This window comes from Onychomys torridus, chromosome 13, assembly GCF_903995425.1.
Source record: "Onychomys torridus chromosome 13, mOncTor1.1, whole genome shotgun sequence".
Taxonomy (NCBI): domain Eukaryota; kingdom Metazoa; phylum Chordata; class Mammalia; order Rodentia; family Cricetidae; genus Onychomys; species Onychomys torridus.
The window spans coordinates 42,063,115-42,088,844 of NC_050455.1; the positions used below are offsets into that span (position 1 = coordinate 42,063,115).

The 25,730-nt window shown below is 42.5% G+C and overlaps 1 protein-coding gene across 1 annotated transcript in view; it reads left to right on the top strand.

The window, feature by feature from the left end:
- Positions 1-21,033, top strand: part of Prdm6 (PR/SET domain 6) — a 103,992-nt gene extending 82,959 nt beyond the window's left edge. Inside the window, exons 5-7 of the mRNA XM_036205277.1 lie at positions 3,331-3,673; positions 13,210-13,386; positions 20,105-21,033. Coding sequence (XP_036061170.1) covers positions 3,331-3,673; positions 13,210-13,386; positions 20,105-20,219 — 635 coding nt within the window. The 3' untranslated portion in view covers positions 20,220-21,033. The remainder of the gene's footprint in view (positions 1-3,330; positions 3,674-13,209; positions 13,387-20,104) is intronic.
- Positions 21,034-25,730: the final 4,697 nt, after the last annotated feature.

Sequence of the window (25,730 nt, forward strand, 5' to 3'; positions counted from 1 at the left end):
TTCAAATACGATCGCTTTTGTGAACAAGTTTCATTCCCCCTGTCTTGTAAATCATCTGCTCAGTTTCATTTAGTAAGACTGAATTATTTTATAAACACAATGGAAGACCACCCATAGGACAGAATAGGGAGTGTGTTTGCCACCTACAGCCAGGAAGCATTTTAGATTTGTGTTATGATATCTCGAAAAATAAAGTAATAAGTGGAAAATAATATTATTTCAGTCATCTTCATTTTTACTACTCAAATGCTGCTTATTACACTATATTCAACCAGATACATATATCTCTGATTATTATGCAAACTTTTAGAGATATAGATTTGATTTTCCCTTGACATTGACCATTAAATATAAAAATTCATTGGCCTATGAATTTGCTCTTTCTCTATAAAGCTTGGGCCTGTTTCACAGCTCTTCTACATAGCTACAGCCCCTTCATCCCATCCTCCTCCTCTTTGCATTCTTCCAAGTATCCTGGCCAGCGACAGCACACTCTTACCCGGAGACTCATGGCTTCTCTGTGCTCTGCCCTTCCTGCATTAGTGATGAAAATGCCAAACAAATGGGCTCCACCTGACCTCTGACAGTACTCCTGTTTTTACTTTTTATTAAAAACAATGGCAGAGCATTTCCCCTTATCTTTTAGAGTCTGCTTAAGATGTAACACAAAGACTTTTTTTTAAGTCTAAAAAGAAGTCTGCAAACTCCATATTGATTTTTGCCTCAGAAGGTCAAATGATACATGACTTTTATATATAAAATAGACTACACATAATTTGAACACAGGCATATGCATATATGTAACATGTATAGTTTGATGTATATGGAACACATACAAAGCACTGTACTACCCATAAGGTGGCCTTTCTGTACTTGAAACACCATTAGTGAGCAGAGAGGTTATAGCTATGAAGCAAAAATGATGTTCTCTGGAACTTAGAAAGCTAGAGCTTGTAGCTTAGGTCTGTCCTTAACAGATATGTCATGCCAAGCAAGCCACTGGGTCCTGGTGGGCTACTGTTTTTCCACCTGTAATGAGGGAGGGTCAGCTTAGTTCAATGATTCTCAGCCCTGACCTCACCTCAGGCCCATCTGAGAGACTCGTGTGATCTTTAAAAATCCTCTGTGAAGCTACAGCTGAGGAGCCAGTGAATGATGCTCCAGGTGCGTGTCTTTCCTCCCTGGGATGAGATGAGGTATGCTTCAGTTACTGTAGACAGGACTGTTTACTGTGTTAGAGTTGTTGGTCATGTGATTCTGTGGAAGAAACTCAGGTGACACACTTGTACCCACACGTAGGATCCACCTATCTCCTTCCAGAGCTTCCTGGTTCCCACACCTCTACTGCTGTCTTTGTGAGTCGAGGATGCTCATGTTGTGAAGGAAGCTTAGCTCTGGCTGTGCTGAGGACAAGCAAGCTCCCAGGGTGTTTCCCGCCGCAGTGGTCAATACTCATATCGATAACTATAGCATACATGGTTTTGTTTCTTGCCCTCACCAATCTTTTTGGTAATCATCTTCAAAATTTTGCATTTTTTTTCTTTTTTTGACGAGGTCTTTCCCTGTGTTTCCCTGGTTGGCCTGGAACTTGTTATGTAGATCAGGCAGGCCTAGAACTTACAGAGATCCACCTGCCACACCCTCCTCCCACCATGTGCAGGGATATATATCAGAGAGCATATACCACCACTCATCTTAATCTCCTGACTACTGTATAATTGTTAATCTCTTTGACTCCTGAAATGACCGATAATGATAGATTTCTTGACATAGTAGTTATTTTTTTAAAAAAAGTTTAAACCTTTTGCATAGATGCTAGTCACCTTTAGACCCATGGAATGACCAGTTAATACTGGATCAATATTGTTAACACTGTAAGGTATTGATAACAGAAACCAGGAGTGGTGGCTTACACCTGAAATCCTCATAGCTGAGAGGCCAAGGCAGGCAGATCACTGTGAGTTCAAGGCCAGCCCAGGCTACTGAATGATACCCTGTCAAAAACAAAATAGAACAAAAATTTTAAAAGAAGAATGAACTTCAAGGATTTAGATTTCTCCCATAAAGAAGCCTTTTATTTGAAATGTCTTCCTTCTCTTCCACTCTATTACCCAGCAAGGGCCATCTCCCTCATTCTAATCTTGTCTCTTCCTACAACCCAAAGAATAGTGACTGCTCTTGACTTCGGGGCCTGTGATGAACTCTTTGACATCACAGCTTAGCCTCCTGAAAGGAGCCTGAAAGATAAGGACACCAGGCCCCAGAGCGCCATTGCTACCGGATGTTGGTCTCTTTCCTAAAGCCATCGATGCATTATCTCACCCAATCCTCAGAGTGACCACTTCATGTTTGCCCAAGGACTACATCGTAGGCTTGGATGTTGCAGCTTTCCCACAGTCATTGTGCTCAGAAATAGTGGAGTTCGAATCTAGGCCATCTCAATCACCAAGCCATGTGCCTATTATTTTTAGAAGTGTTGCTACCGCTGTCCTTATTTTACCTCTGGGGAAAGAGGGCACAGAGGGTCGATAAGATCACCATCTTTAATAAAAGCTGGAGTCCAGGCAGGAGCCTAGGCTTCCTGATTTCAAGGCTTCAGCTTCAAGCACCACAGCTGTTGGTACCCCCTTCTTCTATCCATCTGTCCATGCCTCTCTCAAGCCCTTCCTGAAACCTGAGTGGATTTATCCTCCTCTATTCAAAACCAGCCTTTGTCTATTATCTGGGCCTTAAAATCATTTTAAAAGTAAATTTAAGGAACTCTGAGATCTGTCATGTCTCCTCTTCCCCAACACTATTCCCATAGTGGCCAGAATCCCCCACCTACTGGGGCAGCCTGTCTCCTTCTATCCCCTCAGCTGCCAGGCTCTCCTGAATCTAGGTAGCTAGCTCTCCTCCTCTTAGCTCTTCAGTCAGCTCCATGGCTAATACCTATCTTGTTCTGGAAAGGCCTGGAGGGAGGCCTTGGTGCTCTGTACCTAATGCAGTGGGATCCACCATTTCTGGGCACCCCCCAGCTCACCCTGTGTTTCTCACATCTGAAGGTCTTAAGCAGGGTGCGGTGTGCAGTCTCATATATCTCAGGTCATAACTGTGTGATGTGGAAGGCTAAAGTCATACACGAACAGCACTGAGCATAGACTAGTTGCTTAATAAACTGGCATTGGCTGTATTATTAATTTTTGATAAGCCGGGTTTTCCCCTCGAATGATCTTATTATGCTAATTTGGGCTTTCACGTGTTTGTTTGCCAGGGATGTTTTGAAGTATGTGTTATTGCATTTACTTAACGGCTGGGGAAACTGACCTTCTTGAACTCTTGCTGTTCTAGTGAACGTCCCTTCCACAGTCATGGAAGCCATGTGCCGACAAGACGCCCTGCAGCCTTTCAACAAAAGCAGTAAGCTTTCTCCCTCCGGCCAGCAGCGCTCAGTGGTGTTCCCCCAGACTCCCTGCAGCAGGAATTTCACCCTCTTGGATAAATCTGGGCCCATCGAGGCAGGATTTAATCAAATCAACGTGAAGAATCAGCGGGTCCTGGCCAGCCCAACCTCCACCAGTCAGCTGCACTCCGAGTTCAGCGACTGGCACCTTTGGAAGTGCGGCCAGTGCTTTAAGACTTTCACACAGCGAATCCTCCTGCAGATGCACGTATGCACACAGAACCCGGACAGGTGAGGCCCAGGGCTTGCCTTCCTGCAGCACCTTGGGGGAAAGCCACTGCTGCTTAGAGACGCCTGCCTGCAGGCTGGAAGGTCTCAGAGTTGTGGCAGGCCTCAGCGGTGCCTCCATCGTCTGTGAAGGCTGCACAGACAGGTTGGTGGCCTCTGAGAGGCATCTGCGCTCACTCTCCAAACAGTGACGTCCAAGTCTAAAAGGGAGCAAAAGAGAAGGAACGTTTATGAATATCAGGGGTGGAAAATGAGGTCAGGATAATCAGAATCCCCTCTGTCTTCCAAAGATAATATAGCTGGCTGCCGGACGGCTGTCACAGCCATTTCAGAGTTCACCTCCAGTGTGCCGTGAGTATGATCTTAATTAAGTACTAAGAGGTAATGAATTGGAATTTTTTGCTTAGTACTATTTTTCTTCAGAGCATGCAAACCCATAAATCCTGCAGACCTGTCAAAAGGAAATACCCACTCGGCTAGTGATACGCAGGAAAACAGATGCCACTTATTCAATAAACTAATATCCACACAGAAGAAAAATGTTGACTAGATACCTCAGAGTCAAAGTTGGCTTGAAAGTTTGTCAATACGGAATTTTATGGCCATGAACTGAGGATGAAATTTAGCTGAACAAGTGAATTAAAATTTCAGGTACTCTGACGAGTGGCCCAGTAGATATAATGGAACTATTATTTATGAATCAAAACTGGTTTATTTGACAGTCTCGATAGCGGGGGCATAAAAGACAAAGATCAAATTAATTCAATAAGAAGGCTGCCTGTGTTTTATCTCGCCTTCCCATCCTATGAGAACTTAATTAAAACCAAAATATCTAAGACTAGCCTAGAAAAAATTCACCTCGAATATAAAAGTCAAAAATAATTTTTTAAGGGCAGGGATTGGACATTTGGAAGCAGGATTCCTGAATTATTTTCTTAATTTTGCCACTCATGAACCGTAACAAAGCAAGACACACGACTGTTTGCCTCATAATGTGTACACTCAACTCTTCCTCTTTGGTCTGCAGCACACAGCAGCATGCATGGGAGATGCCAGTAAAGGACAAGGGGTGGAAGCATGGGAGAAGGGGCAGGCATATTCTAATCTTCGCTTCGGGGTATGTGTACACATTACATCTGTACACATTTTTGTTTGTGCCATTCTAGGGACTCATTGCTTAGCCTCAAGCATTCCTGTAACTAATCAATATGGAAACGTTTACTTTAGGGCTAAGACATCTGTGTCTAGGTGATCAGCAACACACTTGTGCTGTGGAGGTGAACTATAAAAATTGGAACCTTTTCTATTTCTCTCCCATGCAGAAAGGCTTTTCTTAAAAGTTTGCAGGCATACATATAGCTCCAACATGTATCTTTCTCAGTTTACACATCCTTTCAAGACCAAAGATACATTTAAAGTCTTCTTATAAAAAGTGAGTTCAGGTGTATGGGTGTATTATTTGCAAAGCACTATCGTAATCACACTAACTAATAGTGCACAGTAAGATTAAAAAAACAGGTCAAGGTTTCTGGATCATTGTGTGTGATATGATTTTATGTGCAATATCACAAAAGCGATGGAGATATTTTATGGTAAATAGACACTAACAACAGCCTGTTTGGTGTAACCCGAGTTATACCCAGAAAATTGTGTGTATGGTTTAGGTCTCTCTAAAGTTTGTCCTGTAAAATACCAGCAGTATAATTTAATACATCTATGAAAACTATCTAAACAATTACATGCACAAAATACCTCCCAGGGAGATTGTTAAGGCCATTGAGGATTGTAAGCAAATTTAGTGTGCCTGGTAAATCCCTAGGTGGTATGAGCCCCCTTCTGTGCTAGATCCTGATAGGTTCATGTGACTTAGCACCCAGAAGTGGTGGGGGAAAGTCTCAGATGAGGTGATGTAATAGGTGTTTATGATCAAGGCTAATGATCAGAGTGACCATATTACTTAGGAAGAGGGTTTTTGATTCATCCCTGTGCTTTGTTGGTGAAAACATGAGAGGTAGTTGACATCATTAATTAATAAGCTACAGTTAAGAGCCATGACTTGAAGAAAGGGAGACTTTTTAAGGACACCGTAATACAGTGCAATGTTTCTTAGTAACCATGGGGGGGGGTTGAATTACATCATCAATCTGAGATGACTTTGGAGATGAAATAGAGGGAAATGCCTAGTCATTTTGTCTACTAATTTCATGCAAGATGAATAATTTATTTTTACCCTTAGACTTTGGAGACAGGGAGATGCTCTCAAACAATCTCTAACCACACAAGGAAAAGCTACATAGGAGAAGTATCCAGAGCTCCCTAAACGTGATGTGGATATCACATTTGTTCCTGATGGTTGCTGACATTGGAAACTTACCTGTTATGTGTGTGGAGGCACAGCTCTGCTAAATAGGCATATATTCTTTGGTGACTAGCTTCACGCTGGACACTTGTCTTGGGCGGGTTGTACCCACTCATCCATAGCCAAATGGCCCTGATACCTGTGCAGAACCCCTACCAATATCAAAATCTATGCTCAAGTTCCTTTCATTAAAAGATGTGGCATTTGCAGATGACCTATGCAGATGCTCCTGTATACGTTAAATTATCTTTAAATCAATCATAATAATATCCTAAACGGTTGTAAATATCGTGTAAATAATTTGTATTCTGTATTGTTTAGGACTGCTGTCAAGAAAGTCTACATGTATTCCATGCAGGCACATTACTTTTTTGGAGTAGTTTTCTATCTCTGTTGATTAGAGACCCACATATAGGGAGGGCCGACTGAACAGTAAAATAGTTCAACAGAAACCATTTTCCCTCTCCTGGAAAACTCTAAGGGAAAATCTCACTAGGAACAGAGGCCAGACAACAAAGTAAGAAGGTAAACAGGTCCAAATTTGGAACAGGCCCCTGCATCCATGGTCCAAATGATTTTTTCAGTCTGCAGAGTATTTAGCTATGAAATGTCAGACATTTGAATCTTCATCAAAGAAAATATATGCTCCATATCTGTGATCCTTTTCACGTGGGGTACCATCCAAAAGTGTAAAGAGGAGGTCTGTGGCTACCCAGTGGTGTTGGCATCATTTTTCATCTCTGACTCACGCATAGTGAATGCAGGGGAAAAATTAGTTTGATCTGGCAAAGAGTCAGAGCAAAGGATAAAAAAGATCCATGAAGGTCTAAGAGCCATGGATTGCTCGCTCTCTCGATTTCATTCTGTTGATATGAAGCCAACAGATTCCCCACATCTTCTTCCTTTTCTCAGGCTACCAACTCCTCCCCACGTCTGTGGGTGATCCACAGGTAAGCAGTTGTTGGAATGTCAACCAACCTAGATTCTATTTACACAGTTTGTAAGCATTTGAGTTTCTGTATGTGTATTGCCCGAGCCAGGGCAACTTGGCTTACTGTTGCTGGGACCAGGAGGTTCTCATCCCCTTTCTCTTCTGGGTTTTTTTGTTTGTTTGTTTCTATTTTTGTTTTTGTTTTTGTTTTCCTGCTGCAGAAACTCTCAATAAGGTTGGGAGGGAGGGGACTCCAGGAATGGGTGAGCGAAGCCTTTGATCACAGTTGATTATTTCCTGAACGTTCTTGTTTTCACAGAAAATGTATTTATAGTGTGTATCTTTATTTTATACCACTCTTTCTTTTTTTCTGTCTCTCTTTCTTTACACCTTTTTTTTTCTTTTGATTGTTGGTGCCCCATTGGAGAATGTCTCCCTTTATCCCCTGGGTACGCCATCAGCTGCTCACAATTGTGTTTAAGCAACATTGACTATAATGGGAAAGGATGGTGCTAGATGGGAAAATGAGTTACAAAGGCTGTGCCTTGTGGGAGGAGCCTGGACATCACCACCACAGTGTCTCAGAGGGTGTCATGTTCTTGTATTCTGCCCCTTGCCAGGCCATCTTTCTCCTTTCCAGTGGTCTGTGGACTCTTTGGTCGTACACTTCGAACACTTTCCCGGCTATTCTCTCTGCCTCCACATGGCTGGCAGTGACTTAGGCAGGGCCCCTCTCCAGTTTTGTGAGACTTGAGCTTAGATTGCCTGTCATGGAGCAAGGAGAGGATGTAGCCCCAAGTGAACAACTTTTATCCTAGAGGTTTCTCATGCTATAAAAGGAAAATCAAAGGAGGATTAATAATTTTAAACCAAACCACCCTTAATCTTGTTAAATGTTTCATCCTTTTCCTATGTACACCAAACCAATTACAGACTCAAAGCAAATGAATTGCACATTTTACTGGCGTAATCTTTGGCAGAGTAGCTACCAGTGACAGAGAGAAAGTCAGGAGATGAACGGAATGGTCTCACTGTTTTCTTTCTACTTAAAAGTCCACCAGTGTTGATTTATGTTAAGTAAATCCACCCACACGTTGTCCTTTTCAGTTATTTTATAAATGTGTATGTAGCACTTTCTGGTTTTTCACAAAGCTCGAGTTTTCCTGTGTTGGAATTAGCCACATGAAGCAAAATAATGCACTAGTGAAATGCTCAGCTGCTCCTCATAGCCTATCGGCTCTGTATTAGTTCGTGCAGCCTTAGACAATCTCCACTCTTGACCTCCCGGCTTTAGGTCACACCCAGCCCCCCAGCCCCACAGAGCTGTGCACTGTGAGATGCTATCCTTCTGGGTTTGCTTTGAAAATGACGGGAGGCTGTATGTGCATGATGAGTTGGGAGAACCAAGTGCTTTTGAAATGTGCTTCCCAAATGCAATGATGTCAGATCCTGGACCCAGTGGAGCACAACACCCATGGATGTCTATTCACATGTGCTTTTCTGGTATAATACAACAAACGGAGATGCAATTTTAGAGTTAAAATAGAGTCTATCCAAGAGTTTGATAACTTTAACTTTGCCAGGCTTTGGGAAATTAATGGAGGTGCTGGAGTTTGGCAAGCATGAGGACCTGAGCTCCATCATCACCACCCATGTAAAAAGCTGGGTCTTGTGGCACACGCTATTATCTCAGTGTTAGGGAGGCAAAGATTGAAGCCTTGCCTTAGTGAGGCTTGGGTACCAGTGGCAGGCTGCCTCAAAGAAGAAAAGATGGATGGCTCCTGAGAACAGCACCCATGGTTGACCTCAGGCTACCACATGCACACATATACACAACCCCCTTCCAAAAATTTAAGGGAAATGTTGGTAATGGCAACTTACTCTGTGTTCTGAAGTTTCTCTGGAATAACTTAAATATGGCTTTAGAAATATACACCCATAATATAATCTCCTGTGGCCAGTTGTTCCAAAATAAATTGTAATTTCCTGAGATTCTTTCCCTAGAAAGTATGTTTCTATTTTAATGTATTCCTATATCCATATTTATATCTAAACTACAATCACTTTTAAAATTACTTTTTGATCATTTTCTCCCTCCTTCATAAGTACTGGGGATTGAACAAGAGCCTGTCTGATATTCTTGGCCATTTTACTGTTTTTTAAGACAGCCTCTCAGTAAGTTGACCAGGCTGGTCTTGAACTTGTTCTATAGCAGAGGCTGATCTTGAACTTACGATCTTCCTGTATCAGTCTGACAAGAAGTAGTGTTTACAGGCCTGTAATGCCGGGTCTGTCCTCATTTAGTCATTTTTTAAAGGAAAATCTGAAAATAGAAGAACACAAGGCTTAAAAGACCATCAACGACTAACTATGTACTTTCTTTGGATTTTTTGTTTTCTTTGGATATCTTGGAACTCGCCATGTAGAACAGATTGGCCTGGACCTCACATCGATCTGCCTGCTTCTGTCTATCTAGTGAAGGTGTGTGCCACCACTCCCAGCTTCTTTGGTATTGTTTGTTTATTTTTATTTGAGACAAGGTCTTCCTGTGGAGCCCAGGCCCAACTTTTATCCTTTTGACTCCTACACTTTCTATACATTTCTAAGCTGTTAGAGACTGTTACAATAACAAGAGCTCACTTAAGATCCAAATCCTCATATGAGTAGAATTAGGGTCTGCCAAGATGGATGTCAGTAAATGCTCTGAAGTCACTGTACAGTACCTAAAAATAAAAGGATATGATTTTGTTTTGTGAAATTTATTAAATATAGGGTTTGTGCCTACATTTTGATACAAGATTTTCTTGTTATTCCAAATCCTCAAGTTTTTACCAAAGCATTAAGATTGTCCACGTTTTAGAGTATATACACACAGAGAGAGGGAGAGGGCCAGGGAGGAAAAGTGGGAGTCTTCCATGTGCAGGGAGCTAGCTACAACCCTCATGCAAGGCGGCATCGCATTGGTGATGCTGTGATTGGCAAGCATCTTTGGGGGACGTTGGTCATTTTCCCTAAGGTAGGAGGAAAACATGATGGTATATGAAAGAGCACCCTGGTGAATTAATCCCCTTTCTAAGTGAATGTGAAGAGAGAGGCCAGTGAAGTTGAGGGACCTGCCAACATCCCATAGCTGTCTAGAACCAGAGTTTGAAGTTGAACTCACCGTTTCTATTCCAGGCACTTCCGTTTGGCCAAGGTGTGTTCCACGTAGTTTCTAAAGCTGAGTCATAGTGGCTGGGGAAGTGGTTCAGTGGGTGAGAGTGCTTGCTCTTCCAGAGGACCCCAAGTTTGGTTCCCAGCACCCATATTGGATATCTGGCAAATGACTGTAGCTCCAGCTCCAGAGAATTGATGGCAGCCAACCACAGGTGCTTGTCTAGACTCATCTCTCTCTCTCTCTCTCTCTCTCTCTCTCTCTCTCTCTCTCTCTCTCTCTCTCTCTCTCTCACACACACACACACACACACACACATGCTGTGGATATCGCTCTGTGTAAATAAAGTTCTGATTGGCCAGTGGCCAGGCAGGAAGTATAGGCGGGACAAGAGAGAAGAGAATTCTGGGAAGTAGAAGGCTGGGGAGACACCGCTAGCCACCACCATGAAAAGCAACATGTAAAGACACTGATAAGCCACACGCCATGTGGCAAAGTATAGACTAACAGAAATGGGTTAATTTAAGATAGAAGAAGCAGATAACAAAAAGCCTGCCACAGCCATACAGTTTCTAAACAATGTAAGTTTCTGTGTGCTTTCTTGGTTGGGTCTGAGCGACTGTGGGACTGGCGGGTAAGAGAGATTTGTCCTGACTGGGCCAGGCAGGAAAACTCTAACTACACACACACACACACACACACACACACACACACACACACACACACACATCTTAAGTGATAACTTTTAAAGACAGTTCACACAAACCAATGGATCCCTAGCAAATACTCTGTGGCTGGTTCTGGGCAGAAATGATGCTCTTCGGTTCAACCATCTTCCCTTGATGACAGAATTCGACATCAGCCTTTCAAATCTGCTCTGTGAATCTCTGCCACAGTGACTATCAGCACAAAAAGGACAGGTTGACTTCTGACTGCAGGAAATAAATCACCCCAACTTTTGACAGAAGGGTTAGGAAAAAAAAGGAGAAGATTAATTGGTTTTATTTAGTGGCTTATTGTTTATAGTGATAGCTATTAAAAATAGATAACCAGAGGCTAATAAATGTTAATGGTCCCTTCACTATTAGAAAAATCAATTGTCAGTGAATATAGCATATATTAATATATTATTTTGTTTATGATCCTCAATAGCATATAAAAAATTTCATCCCCAGAGAACTATTTTTTGAGAACTCTTTTTAAGGTCAACATTTACTGCCAAGAATAGATTTGCCAGGAGGATATTTTCCTCAGCAGGCAATTTTAACGGCCTTCAAAGCATTATTTTATAATTATAATAAAATGCATGTGCAATTTATCAAGCTTGATAAACCCCTTTCCAAGGGCTCTTATGTATTTCTTTGAAACCTGTTTGAGAGCAGTTAGATAGATTTCTAAATGTAAGTAATTAAAATTGTATAGTATTGAGTTATTGACCAATGCTGGACTATTAATCAAGCTAAAAAATTCTACAATCAGTGCTCAGTGTGCTGAAGCCTTGGGAAAATAATAGTATTTGTGTTCAGTGAGGCAAGTAGCCGCAATTAAGCACTTCAGTTGACAAATGAGAGGGTACACTTTATTTTGCACTTAATTGAATTGTTGTACATGCTCGGTCACCATTGTCTCCCAACACTTCAGTTTGGTGTCTGGACATTGGAGTTTCTGTATTTGCTAATGGCAGAGCAATTAAATCTGCCTTTGCCATTGGCTTCCTAAATGCAGCCAACAACATCTGCGCAGCAAACCAGGGCTTACTTAGTGAGTGCAGTGAGGATCCTTCAAGGCAGACTATTAATTTCCTGAAAAAAAAAATTTGATAAACAAATTAGAGCCCTGTCAGGAGATGATTTGAAGAAGCTTTGAATAGGGACAACTCCTCAGGTTTCCTATCACTCACTGGATTCTGCTTAAGTAGGCAGAAGAACTTCTGACGGAAATTTAATCTATTTTATGAAAACCCGAGATTGATTTACTTCTCATGAGCTGAGAAGTGTGTGCGCTGATAATCTTGCTAATTATCAGGTATTTGTCCCAGCTTCCTCCCATTGGCTTTTGCATCACAGTCACCTTCCTGAAAACACAGTGACATTTGTCATTTCTTGCTGCCATCAATCATTCCTTGCAACTAGATTCAGCAGAGGAGGTAAGATTCAAGAACAAGACTCACAGGGCCGGAGAGATGGCTCAGTGGTTTAGAGCACTTGCTGTTCTTGCAGAGGACCTGGGTTTGGTTCTCAGAACCCACACAGCAGCTCACAACCATCTGTAATTCCAGTTCCAGGAGATCTGACACCCTCTTCTGAACTCCATGAGCATCAGATGCACATGTGGTTACATACATGCAGACACTCAACACAGTAAAATAACATCAACAACAACAACAACAACAACAAAAAAAACAAAACAAAAAAACAGAAAAACAGGACTCTGGATAAATGGGATACGTGAAAAGTCAGGATTTCTTTTTCAAAAAGACCCATCTGGCAGGTCTGGGTTCATCTTAGGTAGACCCCAAGGCAGTTTAGCGTTTATTAAAGTGTGCATGCAACTTGGCCATATGCCCATATTTCCCTAACACTTGGAATAAGGTTCAAACACCCTATGATGACCTTGGCATCGACGTCTCATATCCTTTAAGGACAGTTTGTCCTCAGTTGTCTGTGCCAAAACCATGAAAATAGCAACGGCTTTCCATGCCCCACTCAGAGGATTACTGTAAAGATTAAACTAGATAATTGATTTTAAAGCACTTTGAAAAGGAAAGGATACTATGGAACTATAAAAGACAATTATGTATTTTCTTTTATACTGTTTGCCTTAATTAATCCCATGCGTATGCCTATAAAGCTTACAAAAATACGCCGGTATTTGCTGGTGAGGAGACCAAGACAAGCAAATAAGCCATTCTTGAAACAGGATGATTAATACAGGAAGGGAATGCTCTTCTGTGATGTGTCTCACCAGCTCTGTGAATTTTGTCCCTGTGGCAACAAAGGGAAGAACTCAGAGGCCAGCGCTCTAAACTCATCCCCTTCCTCCCCAGTGCTGACCGACACAGGACACCATGACCAGTCACTCTCTGTTTGTTGCAGACCCTACCAGTGTGGCCACTGCTCCCAGTCCTTTTCCCAGCCGTCGGAACTGAGGAACCACGTGGTTACCCACTCCAGTGACAGACCTTTCAAGTGTGGCTACTGTGGTCGCGCCTTTGCTGGGGCCACTACTCTCAACAACCACATCCGGACCCACACTGGAGAAAAGCCCTTCAAGTAAGTCGCAGCCAGCTGTCCACCCTCTTTTTCTCATCGTTCTTGGGTGCTGGCCGATACACGGACACGCCTTTCCCAGCTCAGCCCAGCTGGTGGAGAAGGGCTACTTATAAGGTTGGTGTCCATGCTGTAAGCGACTCTCTTGGGTTTCATGACTGACATTTGGCAAATGAAGTCAGGAAAGCGATACACTGGTCCTGGCTCAAGGTTTGCAATCTCAGACATGAGATGATCTTCTGAGGCCTGTTTTCTCATCGGTAAAGAAAGAAGGTATAAGTGACTAACTTTAGTAGTCTTCCTGTGGATCTGTACTCTATTTAGGAGTCCTGGGATCTCATGGCCATCAGCAAGCTCCCCTAACCATGAGAAAGGTAGTCATACTTTAGGATGCTTGAGTAATCCTTTTGGAGAATATGAACCCTTTAGAATTCTAATGAGTGTTACTTCTTATTTCATCAGGTTGATAAAAATTAAAACAAAAACAAAGGGCATATTGACTTTCTTTTGCAGTATACAGAGATTGTGGGTAAGGGCATTTGAGCAAGATTTTGTTTCAACATACAGTCCATTCATCAAAGCAGCAGATATTTGAACTATGTATAATGGCCCATCCATCCATCCATCCATCCATCCATCCATCCATCCATCCATCCACCCACCCATCCATCCATCCATCCATCCATCCATCCATCCATCCACCCATCCATCCATCCATCCATCCATCCATCCATCCATCCACCCATCCATCCATCCACCCACCCATCCATATGTGTTCATTCAATAAGAACAAATGCCTGCTTTTGCATTGGTCATCCTGCTAGGCACAAAGGGATACAAAAGTGAATGAGACTCAACCTCTTCCCATCTTGACTTTGAAGACCTCACACTCTAAGGGGAAGTCCAATCAATCAACATTATAACAAATGATGAAAAGTATGACAAGACATGTATGTACTTAGTTGAGGAGTATCAGAGAAATGTAATCATCAGGTCTGTGTGGGATACAATGTTTAACATGTATATGAAAGGATCAGCAGGAGTTTGCCAGACATACAAGGGAGAAAAGGCTGTTTCCAGTAGTTCAAATGGCAGGGAGAGACTTGGAACCTGCACACATCAGGCTGCTGGTCTCAGAACAGTTGACCTGATGAATTCTTTTCCCTCTGTGCCTTTACATTTCTACTCATTTGCTGTGCTGGCTTTCCCTACTTGGGAAAGAAAATTAAAAAACATAGATGTCTAGCCTTATTCATCTAAAGCAGGACAGGAAATGATTCTGTTGGTAGGAGACTAAACTCCTTGCTCAGAGTCAGCCAAGTAGTTTCCCATTCTGTGCCCATCCTAAGGCTGGGTACAGCTCATGGTAACAGTGACCTGTTGGTCTGGGTTTACCTCTACCTATCATTCCTTTAAAAATTCTTAATTAATTGATTAATTATTTGTGTGTGTGTGTGTGTGTGTGTGTGTGTGTGTGTGTGTGTGTGTGTCTGGATGGCATATGTGTAGAGATCAGAAGACAACTTGGAAGCATTGGTTCCCTCCTTCTTCCAGGTGGGTCCTGAGGCTCAAATTCAGGTTGTCAGGATCGGTGGCAAGCTGCTGGGCCATCTTTCCAGCCACTTTATCATTGTAAATTATGCTCCTTAATGGTTTAGTTGGTTATATTCATAGTAAAAACTGTGATTATTCTCGTCTGTGTGCTTGTTTACCATATAAAGTCTTTGGCCTAAGTGGGACAGGATGGTACCTACAATCAACCTTGCGATATACCAACCAAGCTCTACCCTTGTAGGCTGCAATAGTCAGAAGAGGCCACCTTTCTGAGGGGCCAGTTGGCTTGTCCCTATCTGTAAAAGTCCCTGTCTTGGGTGTTTGTGACCTGCCTGGTGGATGTTGTCTGTATCAGATACAGAGTCTGTCTGAATCACTGTTCTGGAGATAAAAGGTAACTAAGCCCTTTTGAGAGTTTGGGAGGATCGAGGACCCCATTGGTCCCTCATATTAGAGAGGGCAGCCAAATGGATTCAGTGCCAGCCATCAGATCGATTTGTATCCTGTTGCGGTGTAAATAGATTTTAGTAATTAATTGAAGCGGTTTCAGGGTCAAGATGGGAAATAGATTTCTATTAATGTTAAGGTGTTACTTATGTGTAACCTCGTTGATTCCACTCAATTTTTTTCTTTAACATCCTGTTTTTGTCATGTTTCCAATAGAGCTGCCATCTTAACTTAACTTTAATTCATCAGATTAATATTTGAAATGTTTTAGTGTCGTGTTTGCCCTCCTTTCCAATGGTATTGTTTCGTTCGTGCCTGCTTTCATCTGGAAAAAAACAACTGAACAAAAGATCATAAAGCAACCAGGTTGTTGGATAACGTTGTCTCTGGCCGTTTTCTTCTTATTTTTAGCAAAATAGCCGTATGTTCTCATATTTGAGGCATTTAAAATGATCAAATATATATGTCCAGAGGAGAGATGTGTGTATGCTTATTTTGAAGCTGCAAAATTTAAACATCTTCTAGGAAATGGAAAGCTAAATCCTTTAGTGTACACAAGATCTTTTGGGATTCTATTATTGCAAGGAAGTTTGAGAATCTTCTAGCCCAGCCCATGGATATCCAACCCATGGACATTTGTAAATATTATGAAGATATCCTTTTACAAGCTTATAAAACAAACATTAAAAAACTCTTTGTTGCAGATTAGTCAATAAAAATTGTTTCCCCACTACAGTTAATTTTACTACTTCAACTAATGGGCATTGGCTTAAACAACATTGCAGAGGCTGAAAAGAATCTTGTAAAGATGCACAAACCTAAACTGAACGCCCAAGGCAACTTCCAAGTAGTGACCCAAGTGGCCCCATCGCCAAACTGTCTCCTTGACCCATGGATTTTGATTCTTCTCAAAATCTCCAGGTGTTGGGTCAGGGAAAGCTCTTTTAACATCCTTACCTCTGCTGCTCAGAACTTGGCTGGAAGGACACAAAGAATGTTGGCCTCCCAAGGCAGCCAGATAAGCAGTGGCATTGTGGAGCTAGAAGTCCTGCAGGCTTTGCCTCACATCTGATTAGCTGAAATCTCCCTGGAAGAACCTATGTCTTAAGTTCTAGGTAGACCCTGAGCCTGTCAACAGCTCATGGAGGTGGAAGACGTGGGATCTCTAAGGTAAAGCAACCCACAAGAAAACAAACAAACAGACTGCACCAAAGGCTTTGGAGTTTAGTTTGCTATATGAGACTGATGCCATGGGAAACAAGGGACAGATGCAAGAGATCATGTCTTTTAGTAGCAATAGCTAGTCACTGTACTGCAGGAAGGGTAGTTGGTAGAGATGTTGGAGGGCTAGCAATGAGGACTCATTTCTCCTTGGCTTGTGCTAAATTTGCTCTCATAAGGTTTAGGGAAGGGGATCTATTCGACCTGAGAAGCTGTGTGAGCAGGCCAGGACTCACTGTAGGAGATCCCCTCTACCGTTTTTTTAGAAGCCAGGGAAAATATTCACCATGATATTTTCGCCTTCAGTAAAGGGAGTTTGGCTCAGAATAAAGAAACAAAAGAAAATTCCAAAGTATGTCCAATATTTAAGCTAGACATAGACAATACTCAAAGCAAATCTGAAAAGACACACCAAGCATTTATCATGTACAAAGCCCTAGATAGTTTGGTCCAGTTCAAGTATTTTACAGCATGTGGCAGATGCACAGAAATATTCTTGCAGGTTTTTTGTGTAGTAGAACTTTACATCATTTTGTGATGTTTCAGTTCACACTGTCCAATCAGCCCCTGCAGTTACAGAAGAAGGATGTCAAACTAAAAAGGGAAATCAAAGCTAATTCAGACTCTCATACCTGTAGGAAGTTGGGGACTTTGTGTTTGCTGAAGCATTTGGAAGACTTTCCACATGCCTGTGTCCGTGATGTCCCCTTCAAGGCTGTGACATCAGTGCCCATGCCAAGGGAAGGCACAAGATTGCAATTCAGGGTTAAATGCCAGCTGAGCTGAAGCCCTGCTCTGACCTCCCAGAACCAAGGTACATGATGGAGTAGGTCTTTCTGATGAGTTCCATAAAACTGTGAAAATATTTTGTAGAGATTTCTTATCTGGAGTTTAAGGTAATGGATATAAAACTGATACCCTAGTCTTATTTTTTAAAAAGATAGTCTTCTACCTACATGTCTTTACTTCCTCAAATATACAAATCCTTATCATTCTTAAACGTCATAGTTAGTATATCTAATAACCCATGTTTGCCAATAGGAGACAATTGCTAGGAACAGGATCTAAATTCAAGTGATTTCCCCACATCTGTCTGTTGTGTTTCCTTCTGTTTGGTAAGAAGATGGGACTGGACACGGTCTTTGCAAGAGTGGTCTTCTTAGGCATCATAGATGGGGAGAATTTTCTGACAATGATAACAGATTGCTCAATGTATATGAATCTCACTGAGACATTCAAGCAAACACGTGAGAAGAAGGTGATTCTTCTCTTGCTGTGGTCATCCAGCATGGGCATTTGAGTATCACATAGAGATGTAGACTTCAGCCTTATGTAAAGCACCAGGCTTCCTGCGTGTGAATTCTTCACATTTTTAATATACAGGACAAGGAGGGCAAGGGTACAGCCAGGTAAATTGTCATCCCTCACAATTGTTCAACCTTTTCTCTCTCTCTCTCTCTCTCTCTCTCTCTCTCTCTCTCTCTTTGAAATTGATCCTACAGCTTCAAAATTAAAAAAAGAAATATAATAATTTGAAAGTTTGTCAAGTAGTGAAAGGTAGTATATTTGAACACACTAATCCAGTAACTAATCAGTTTTCTAATAAACAATCAGCAGTTCGAGACGTGTCATCAGCACTCTGGTAGCTCGGGAGAGGGGATGAGCTGCTCATGGACGTTAATGAATACACCAAAAATCATTAGGTGATCAATACTTCTGAGTTATTTTCATTGAGCTGATGGGTCGGATACATTAAAGCTGACATTATACATTTGTCAAGATCACCGTGCAGTTTTTAACAGTGGGGCAGGCTGCTAAAAATATTCCTTGAAAGACAATCAAAGAAACACAACTTCTTCATCCTGACACACTCAATTGGCGCAGGAGCCTGGAAACTTGGAAGCGGCGGTTCTCAACCTGTGGGCTGCGACCCTTTTTGGCAAACCTCTGTTTCCAGAAGTATTTACATTATGATTCATAACAGTAGCAAAATTTCAGTTATGGAGTAGCAATTAAAAATAATCTTATGGTTGGGGAACACCACAACCTGAGGAGCTGTATGAAAGGGTCCCAGTGTTAGGAAGGTTGAGATGCACTGCTTTAAAGCATGTCACCAACCTCCAGTTTCCCAGCATTCCCAGGCATGTGAGAATCTCCAAAGTGGATGGCTGAGCCCTATTTCACTAGCTAATTCTGTACACAAGTTCCTGAAGAGAAGGGAAAGAATAATGCTCATCAGATAATGGGATATGTGGCTTCCTCGTCTGTGGCAGGACAGGAGGCTTCTCTCCGGGTTGATTGTTCCTCTGCTCCACTAGCATAGGGTTCTGAGAGCTGGTGACTTCAGAAGGCAGGCATTGACACTCCTCTTGAATGTCTTTTCCTTCAAAGGTTTGAGGAGGTCGTGGTAAATGGATGGCCAGTGTGGCTGCCCAGTCTGATCATGCTTGAGGTAGCTCAGGTTGCTGCCATGGAAGTGTGTATGTGTGTGTGTGTATGTGTGTGTGTGTGTGTGTGTGTGTACAAGTCTGTGTGTGTTTGTGAACATAGTTAGGAATGGGAGCCACAGATAGGGCCTGGCCCAGGTTCTCTGGGTTACAGCCTTCTTTTAGGGAAGAGAGATCCTTGTTTCCTGCTCTCAGATAACCTCGCCCACATGTACACTGTATACTGTATTCCCTCTATAGTTGAGTCTCTTAAAACACCCCAGCACCCTGGTTCCCAGAAATTTCTACCATGGCAAACACTAATTTTAGAAATTATTTTAACCCTAAATTTGCTTTGACTGTGATGTTGTAATTAGCATTTGCAAAAATCCAGCCTCCTATACCTACCTGGTCCTTCTCCCTCCCCCCGCCCCAACTCCCAACCCTTACCTCCATCCCCTATCCCTATCCCAAAAAACCAGCCACCTATACCTCCGACTCCCAACCCCTACCTCCATCCCCTACCTCTATCCCAACCCCCATCCCCATAATCTCTGGAAACTAAGGCATCGCTTCCGCGTGTTTCCAAATTCCGAGATGATCAGCTTTCTGGCTGGGGTTGCCGAGGGGAGTAGAATTCTGGGGTTTAAATTAGCAGCGGGGTGAAATTCTATTTGTCATCAATTTCTCTTTGGGGTTACAGAGCCGAAAACTGCAGCAGAGCTGCTGCTCTGAAAGCTCATTCCTAAAAATCTCTTTTTGTTCTTTATCTATTTGAACTGACAGTGATCAGAGCTGTAGCCGCACAGGGCTCTCTGGAGAAATCACCTTCCCCCTGCCTATTGACAGGTCCCTCTGTTCTGCATCAGACGGGCTTTGTACCATCCCAGGCATCCGGGCCTGGGAAGGAGCTACCAATTAAACCTCTTGAGCCAGTCAGATCTGAAGCCACTTTGGAGTGTCTGTTCTGATTAGTTGGGATGAGAGGAAGCCCATCACCCCGAAGGGCACCCCCCCCCCCCGCGCCGCCGCCCCCACTCCCCGGTCTCAATTTTCTCTCTTGCCTCCACCAGGTGTGAGAGGTGTGAAAGAAGCTTCACGCAGGCCACGCAGCTGAGCCGCCACCAGCGAATGCCCAATGAGTGTAAGCCAATAACCGAGAGCCCGGAATCCATCGAAGTGGATTAACTGATTGACCGGCTGGAATTAAACTGCAAGGAAAGTCATGATTAAATGTCACGGACACTTAAGCAAAACCAAAGATTTCCTCTGAGCAACTTTCAATCAGTCCCAGAAAACCAAAAGCAGTAATAAAATAAGTAAGATGTTAAGAGATATTGATCCTGGCAGGGAAGTCAGACCGGGAAAGAGATTATTTATTTATGACTAGGGATGAGACTGATTTCCGTGGACAACTCACCTGGGATGGCTAGCCTTTCCAGTCCAACCATGAGTTTGCTTTATTTCTAAAAAAGCTTTTTTAAAAGAACTGTTATTTAATACCAAAGGGAGGATTCCTCTGCCCACAGCTGTGAGAAAGAACGCACAGGGACTTGGTTCTCGATGCACCTTTTTTTTTTTTTTTTTTTTTTTTTGGGGGTAGTCGCATGTTTCAAGGGGACCCATTGTACGGCCTTCCTCCTTCTGTCGAGGCCTGGCCCACCTGGTGTTGCTGACCCCAGCGAGGATGGCTGAGGCAGAAGTAAGAACCTGGCTAGCTCGGCGCCACCTGCAGCCTCCGAGTCCAAGGCGGTCCATGTCTGTAGTTTTCACGTCTCATGCACTTTCTTATGGCTCCTTCCACCCAACAGCCTGGAACTGATGCTGGAGAAGGGAAGAAAATGGCTTCAGATGGCAGAGTCGAAAGGACAAAAGTGGAGGACTTGCTTTGTCCTGTCCGGATGTCAGAAACCTTCAACGTGTATGGAGCTTCATAATACAATATATCGTCCTGAAGCAGCTAGTTGAGGAAATGTTGTTTCCAATAACATTTTAGCTTAAGAAAAATGAAAACAAGAAATAAAGTTCTTTGGTCTGAGGCTGAATCGAAGGTGTTAGTCTTCAAGTAATTTTTGTTGTCATTGTTTCTGGGCAAGAGTTGGGTGGGTGAGCCATCATGCCCAGTCCCACTGGCAGATTCAGTTCAGGCAATGGCATCTTCCATTGGCACACAGGGAGGCCCTGGAGGCTCCTTCACTCCCTGCTGAATGTGGTAAAATCATTGCCACCGAAATAGGAAAGAAAATCAGCCAGACAGGCAAGCATTTGGGAGACAGTAGCGTAGTAAGACCGCCAGAAATTGCTGCTGTTATCAATAGGGATTATTTTTTTCTTCTCTCCCGATTGATTAATCAAAAGAAAAAGAATTGTGTACACACTCGGGCTGTTCTCTGAGTGCTTGGAATAGTGTCACTTTCAATGGCCTTGGGGTGGTTCAGTGATGGTGCTCAACATAATTGGATCAAAGTCTATGCACCCACCTGGTACTGGGAAAATATGCTAGTATGTGTGGCTTCTGGTCCATTAGCTCCCAGTGGAAACTCGGAGCCTGAGTGTACCTCTGCAGCCCATTTTCATAAACAGCCTGAGGGAATGCTTAATAGTAATTCTGTGGCAGGTTTCTGGTGGCTAAGCACAGCCTTCGAAGGAGCTCCTCATTTTTTGAGCTCTCATTGTCCTTTGGAAAGTGTGTGCATGTGTGCACATGTGGGGGGGTGTGGGCGTGCACACACACACACACACACACACACACACACACACACACAACATGAAGTAACTTCAGAAAGCAATAGTATGGCTCAGTTTAATATATCATGGTATAGTTGGTCCTCCAAAAAGCTCTCTTCTCTCTACAAGAGCAACTAGTGACCTCCTCTGCTGAGGCATCTCTCTGGCCCGCTTTCTTCCTCCCTCAATTTCACTCTTTCTCTATGCTTTACCACTCAACTGCTTCATCTAGAAGAGAATAAGACAGAATAGCATAAGGTAAGTGTATTGTGTTTCTAGTTACAATAATGGCTTGGATTGTCACCACAAAGATCAACTTGGTTAATTCTGGCCTCGGCTTCCCAGCTCAAGTCATTCACCTGGAATCTTCTCCCACTTTTTGTTGTATCCTTAACATGGCAGTCACATGTTCTCTCTGGTGTGTGGGAGTGCCTTCTGGTTTCACAGTTCCCTCCTGTAAGTGAGGGGGAGGCATCTGCCAATGTGTATCCCTGGGAAAGGTAAACAGAACGCTCATCCCTACAGACCCAAGACCTTTGAGAAACTGACAGGTCTGCCCCACAAAGGAGCAAATGTTCATGTGTCCAAGTTGAAATATTTGGCTGAGCTTTCTGAATATAATGACCAACTCATTTGTAGGTTTCTCACTGTTTTTGTTTTTTTTTTTTTCCCAGTGAGAAAAATCAGCTTACTGATTTGCCTCATTTTCCAGTTGAATACCAGGCAATATTACCAGCATTTGATGAGAGCTCTTCCCTTCACGTCTGTCATGGGGGCACCCCTCTCTGCTGCTGCTCTGATGGCTTTGCCAGCTGGTCCCCAGCTCCCACTGCACATGGCAGTGAGCCATACCAAAACTCCCTTCTAGGGTTCCTCACTGACTCCATTATCATTTTTGTTATTATGGATTTGTTTCATGCATCTTCAATTGAATTGGGTCAGAAATTATCTTCTGCTTAAGAAAATAGAAAATAGGATAGTCTAAATTTCCAGGCATTTTGACAACCACAATTCTCACGTTGTGGAGCCATTTCCAGCTTCCTACAGGGCAGCCTGAGCCACTGGTCTAGCTAGGGATAGGCCTGCTCCTGCACGCCGACATGGCACCCAAAGCAAGTCCTGCAGTCATGTGGGTCTCAAACGCCTCTCGTCAATGTGTGTGCAGGAGAAGGTATTCCTTGAAAGCTCTCAACAGAAAGACTTCCGGAATTTTTAACATTTAAAGTATACAAACAATCCTTTGGGACATGGTGAATGGTTGGTGGAAATTATAATCCTAACTAGTAATGGTATGAGGAAAGATGCTCTCTAAGATGAAAAAAAGTAGATGATCAGAACTGAATCAGGTCTTCAGTATTCTCTGTTAAGAGACGAAGTTCCTCTCACCATAAGGCTTTTTAGGCCAGCATGATGGTGCCATGGGAAAAGGCACTTGCCAGAACCCATATGGTGAAAACTGACTCCAAGATGTGCACTGACCTCCACACATACACCACGGTGTGCATGCATGCACACTTACAATAATAAATACATATATTTTTTAAAAAGACTTACCATCCTATCATATGCTCATGCATTTAGCCAAGTGTCTGATCCAAAGGGTGAAGCCTATGAAAGTCACAGAGCAGAAAGGAAAAGGGTAGGAACACAGACAGTCACATTTCTGTAAGAAAAACTCAGTAACCGATGGAAAGCTAATTATTTTCCTCAGGAAATATGTATCGACATTTTTGTCATTCTTCATTTTGTGTTGTCCTTCTCTTTAAAAATATTAACTTTTTTCCAGGGGAGATGTGTTTCAAAAAATGATTGTATAATTAAAGTTATAAAGTTTAACCTTGCATAATTTATATGATTTAGTTCATTGGTAACTTTTTAGTACATTTCCATTAAATATATTTTTGTTGGAAACCTGCACACAGCAGAAAAAGATGATGATGTCTCCTCTGTCTTCACAGGGGTCACAATGTGTTTAGTCTTGACCTCAGAAAATATCATTCATTTACCAATTAGTTTTCTCCTGGTTTGATTGGTTCAGTGTTAAATTCACTCATTCAACACATACTGAACTCTTGTGGCAAGACTTCATTATAGGTGTTCACTATAAGCAAAATTATTTAACTGTTGATGAGAAGATAATATTTTCTTCCTAAGTGGCTGACTAGAGTAGATATCCACCCGTGGCTTGAAAATAACAATGGTTTTAGTATTTTAATCTTGCTGTCAAACTTCTTATGCATTAAAATTGGAAGATGTTCATTGACTCCATATTTGGACTTCCAACTCTCTGGTATATTACTGCAAAACTAATTAGTATGGCTGGTTAGTATGGCTAATGCAAGAAGTTAATATTCCAGTTGTTTTTCATAAAATAGCATCATTGCTTGCTTTACATTATTTCAAAAATGTAAAGTTAATCAAGTGTAAGTAGTTGATTGTGTAATTGAGAACATGACACATCTCACAATGTGGGGCAGTTCCAGAGCAGTGTGGGTCCAGGGGCCACTCTGTCTATCCAGCAGCCTTGTGTTTAGTAACAGATTCTTTGCTGTCCATTAGGGTTATACAGGCCTGCAGAAACCAGGCCAGGAATAACAAATAAACTCTTTGATGTGTATTTCATTTGATTTTCCACAGTCATCTCTAATCCCTGACATCAAATCCTCAAGGATTCTAAGAGATCTGCGTCTTTAAGTGATAACAGTAGGTTCTAGAAATGCCACTGCTGTGCCAGGCTCTTTGTGCTTGTTTGTTGGGGTGATACAGGGGTTTGAACTCAGGGCCTTGCATAGGCTAGATGAGTACTCTACCACTGAGCCATCGCCCTGGCCCATAAAGGGCTTTTTTTCTTTAAAGTAGAGAGTCAGATGGTTCATTGGGTTAATTTACAAAATGGCAAAAAAAAAAAAAAAATGGTTTAGAAAATAGAGCAAAGATGTGAAACTATTGCACCGTCTTCCCCAAGTGATGAAGCAGCTACCACGGTACTTAGGAAAGAGCTCGGGTTCATGGGAAAGTAAAGCTGTTCTGAGCTGCTTCCCTCAGACGGCGAGGAGGATGATGATGATGACAATGAAGCCTCCACTCCAAAACCCAAGTGATTTTTTAAGAGGGAAGGGGGCTTCCATGGGCTAAGCTTCTTTTGAGAACAAGAACTGTTTAAAGTTAACAACTATAAATATTGTTTGTTGATAAAATGTGTTTTAGAAAACAACGCTAAAATATTCTTCAAAATATTCTTTGCAGTGGGTGATTTTTTTTTTCTTGAGTCAATAGTTGTTCTTTTTTCAACATACTTTTTTCACCTACTTCTTTTTCAACATAATTTTATTTATTGATTCTAGGGGAATTTCACACCATACACCCCAATCCTACTCATTTTCCAGTCTTTCCATGTCTGCCCTCTACACTTATAAACACTCCCCCCCCAAACAAAACAAAACCATCTTGCAGACCCCTCTGGGTCTGCTCTTCCATCAACCGGGGCCTTCTCTCACGTGCCATGGCTGTCTTTCTCCAGTTCCACTGTGCATGTATCATTCTGCTCTTCTGTCTTTCCGGCATCTCCCTCTCTGTCACATATTCTTTTGCTGTGGTGTCATTGGAAGCTGCAGTCTGTCACACACACAGTACACCCTTTTTTCCCCAAACGGCTTTACTTGCAAGTGTTCATTGCAATGAGTTATTGGACCGGTCTGAGGTGGCTTCTGCTACACTATCAATATTGGACCCTCACCATGATTCCTCTCAGATATCCTGCTGTTGCCCAGAGTTATGGAGAGCCTGCTGTTTTGGTTCCAAAGGACCAGTCCCTTAACATGCTCCAGCAGGTCATAGATGGAGGAAATGTCGGGGTGGGCCAACTCACACAGCCACCGCCAGCTCTGCAGTGTGGTGGCTGATGAGGGGCTGGGTCAGCTCAGCACAGCCCTCAGACATCAACATGGCCTCAGGCAGCAGCCCAGAACATGG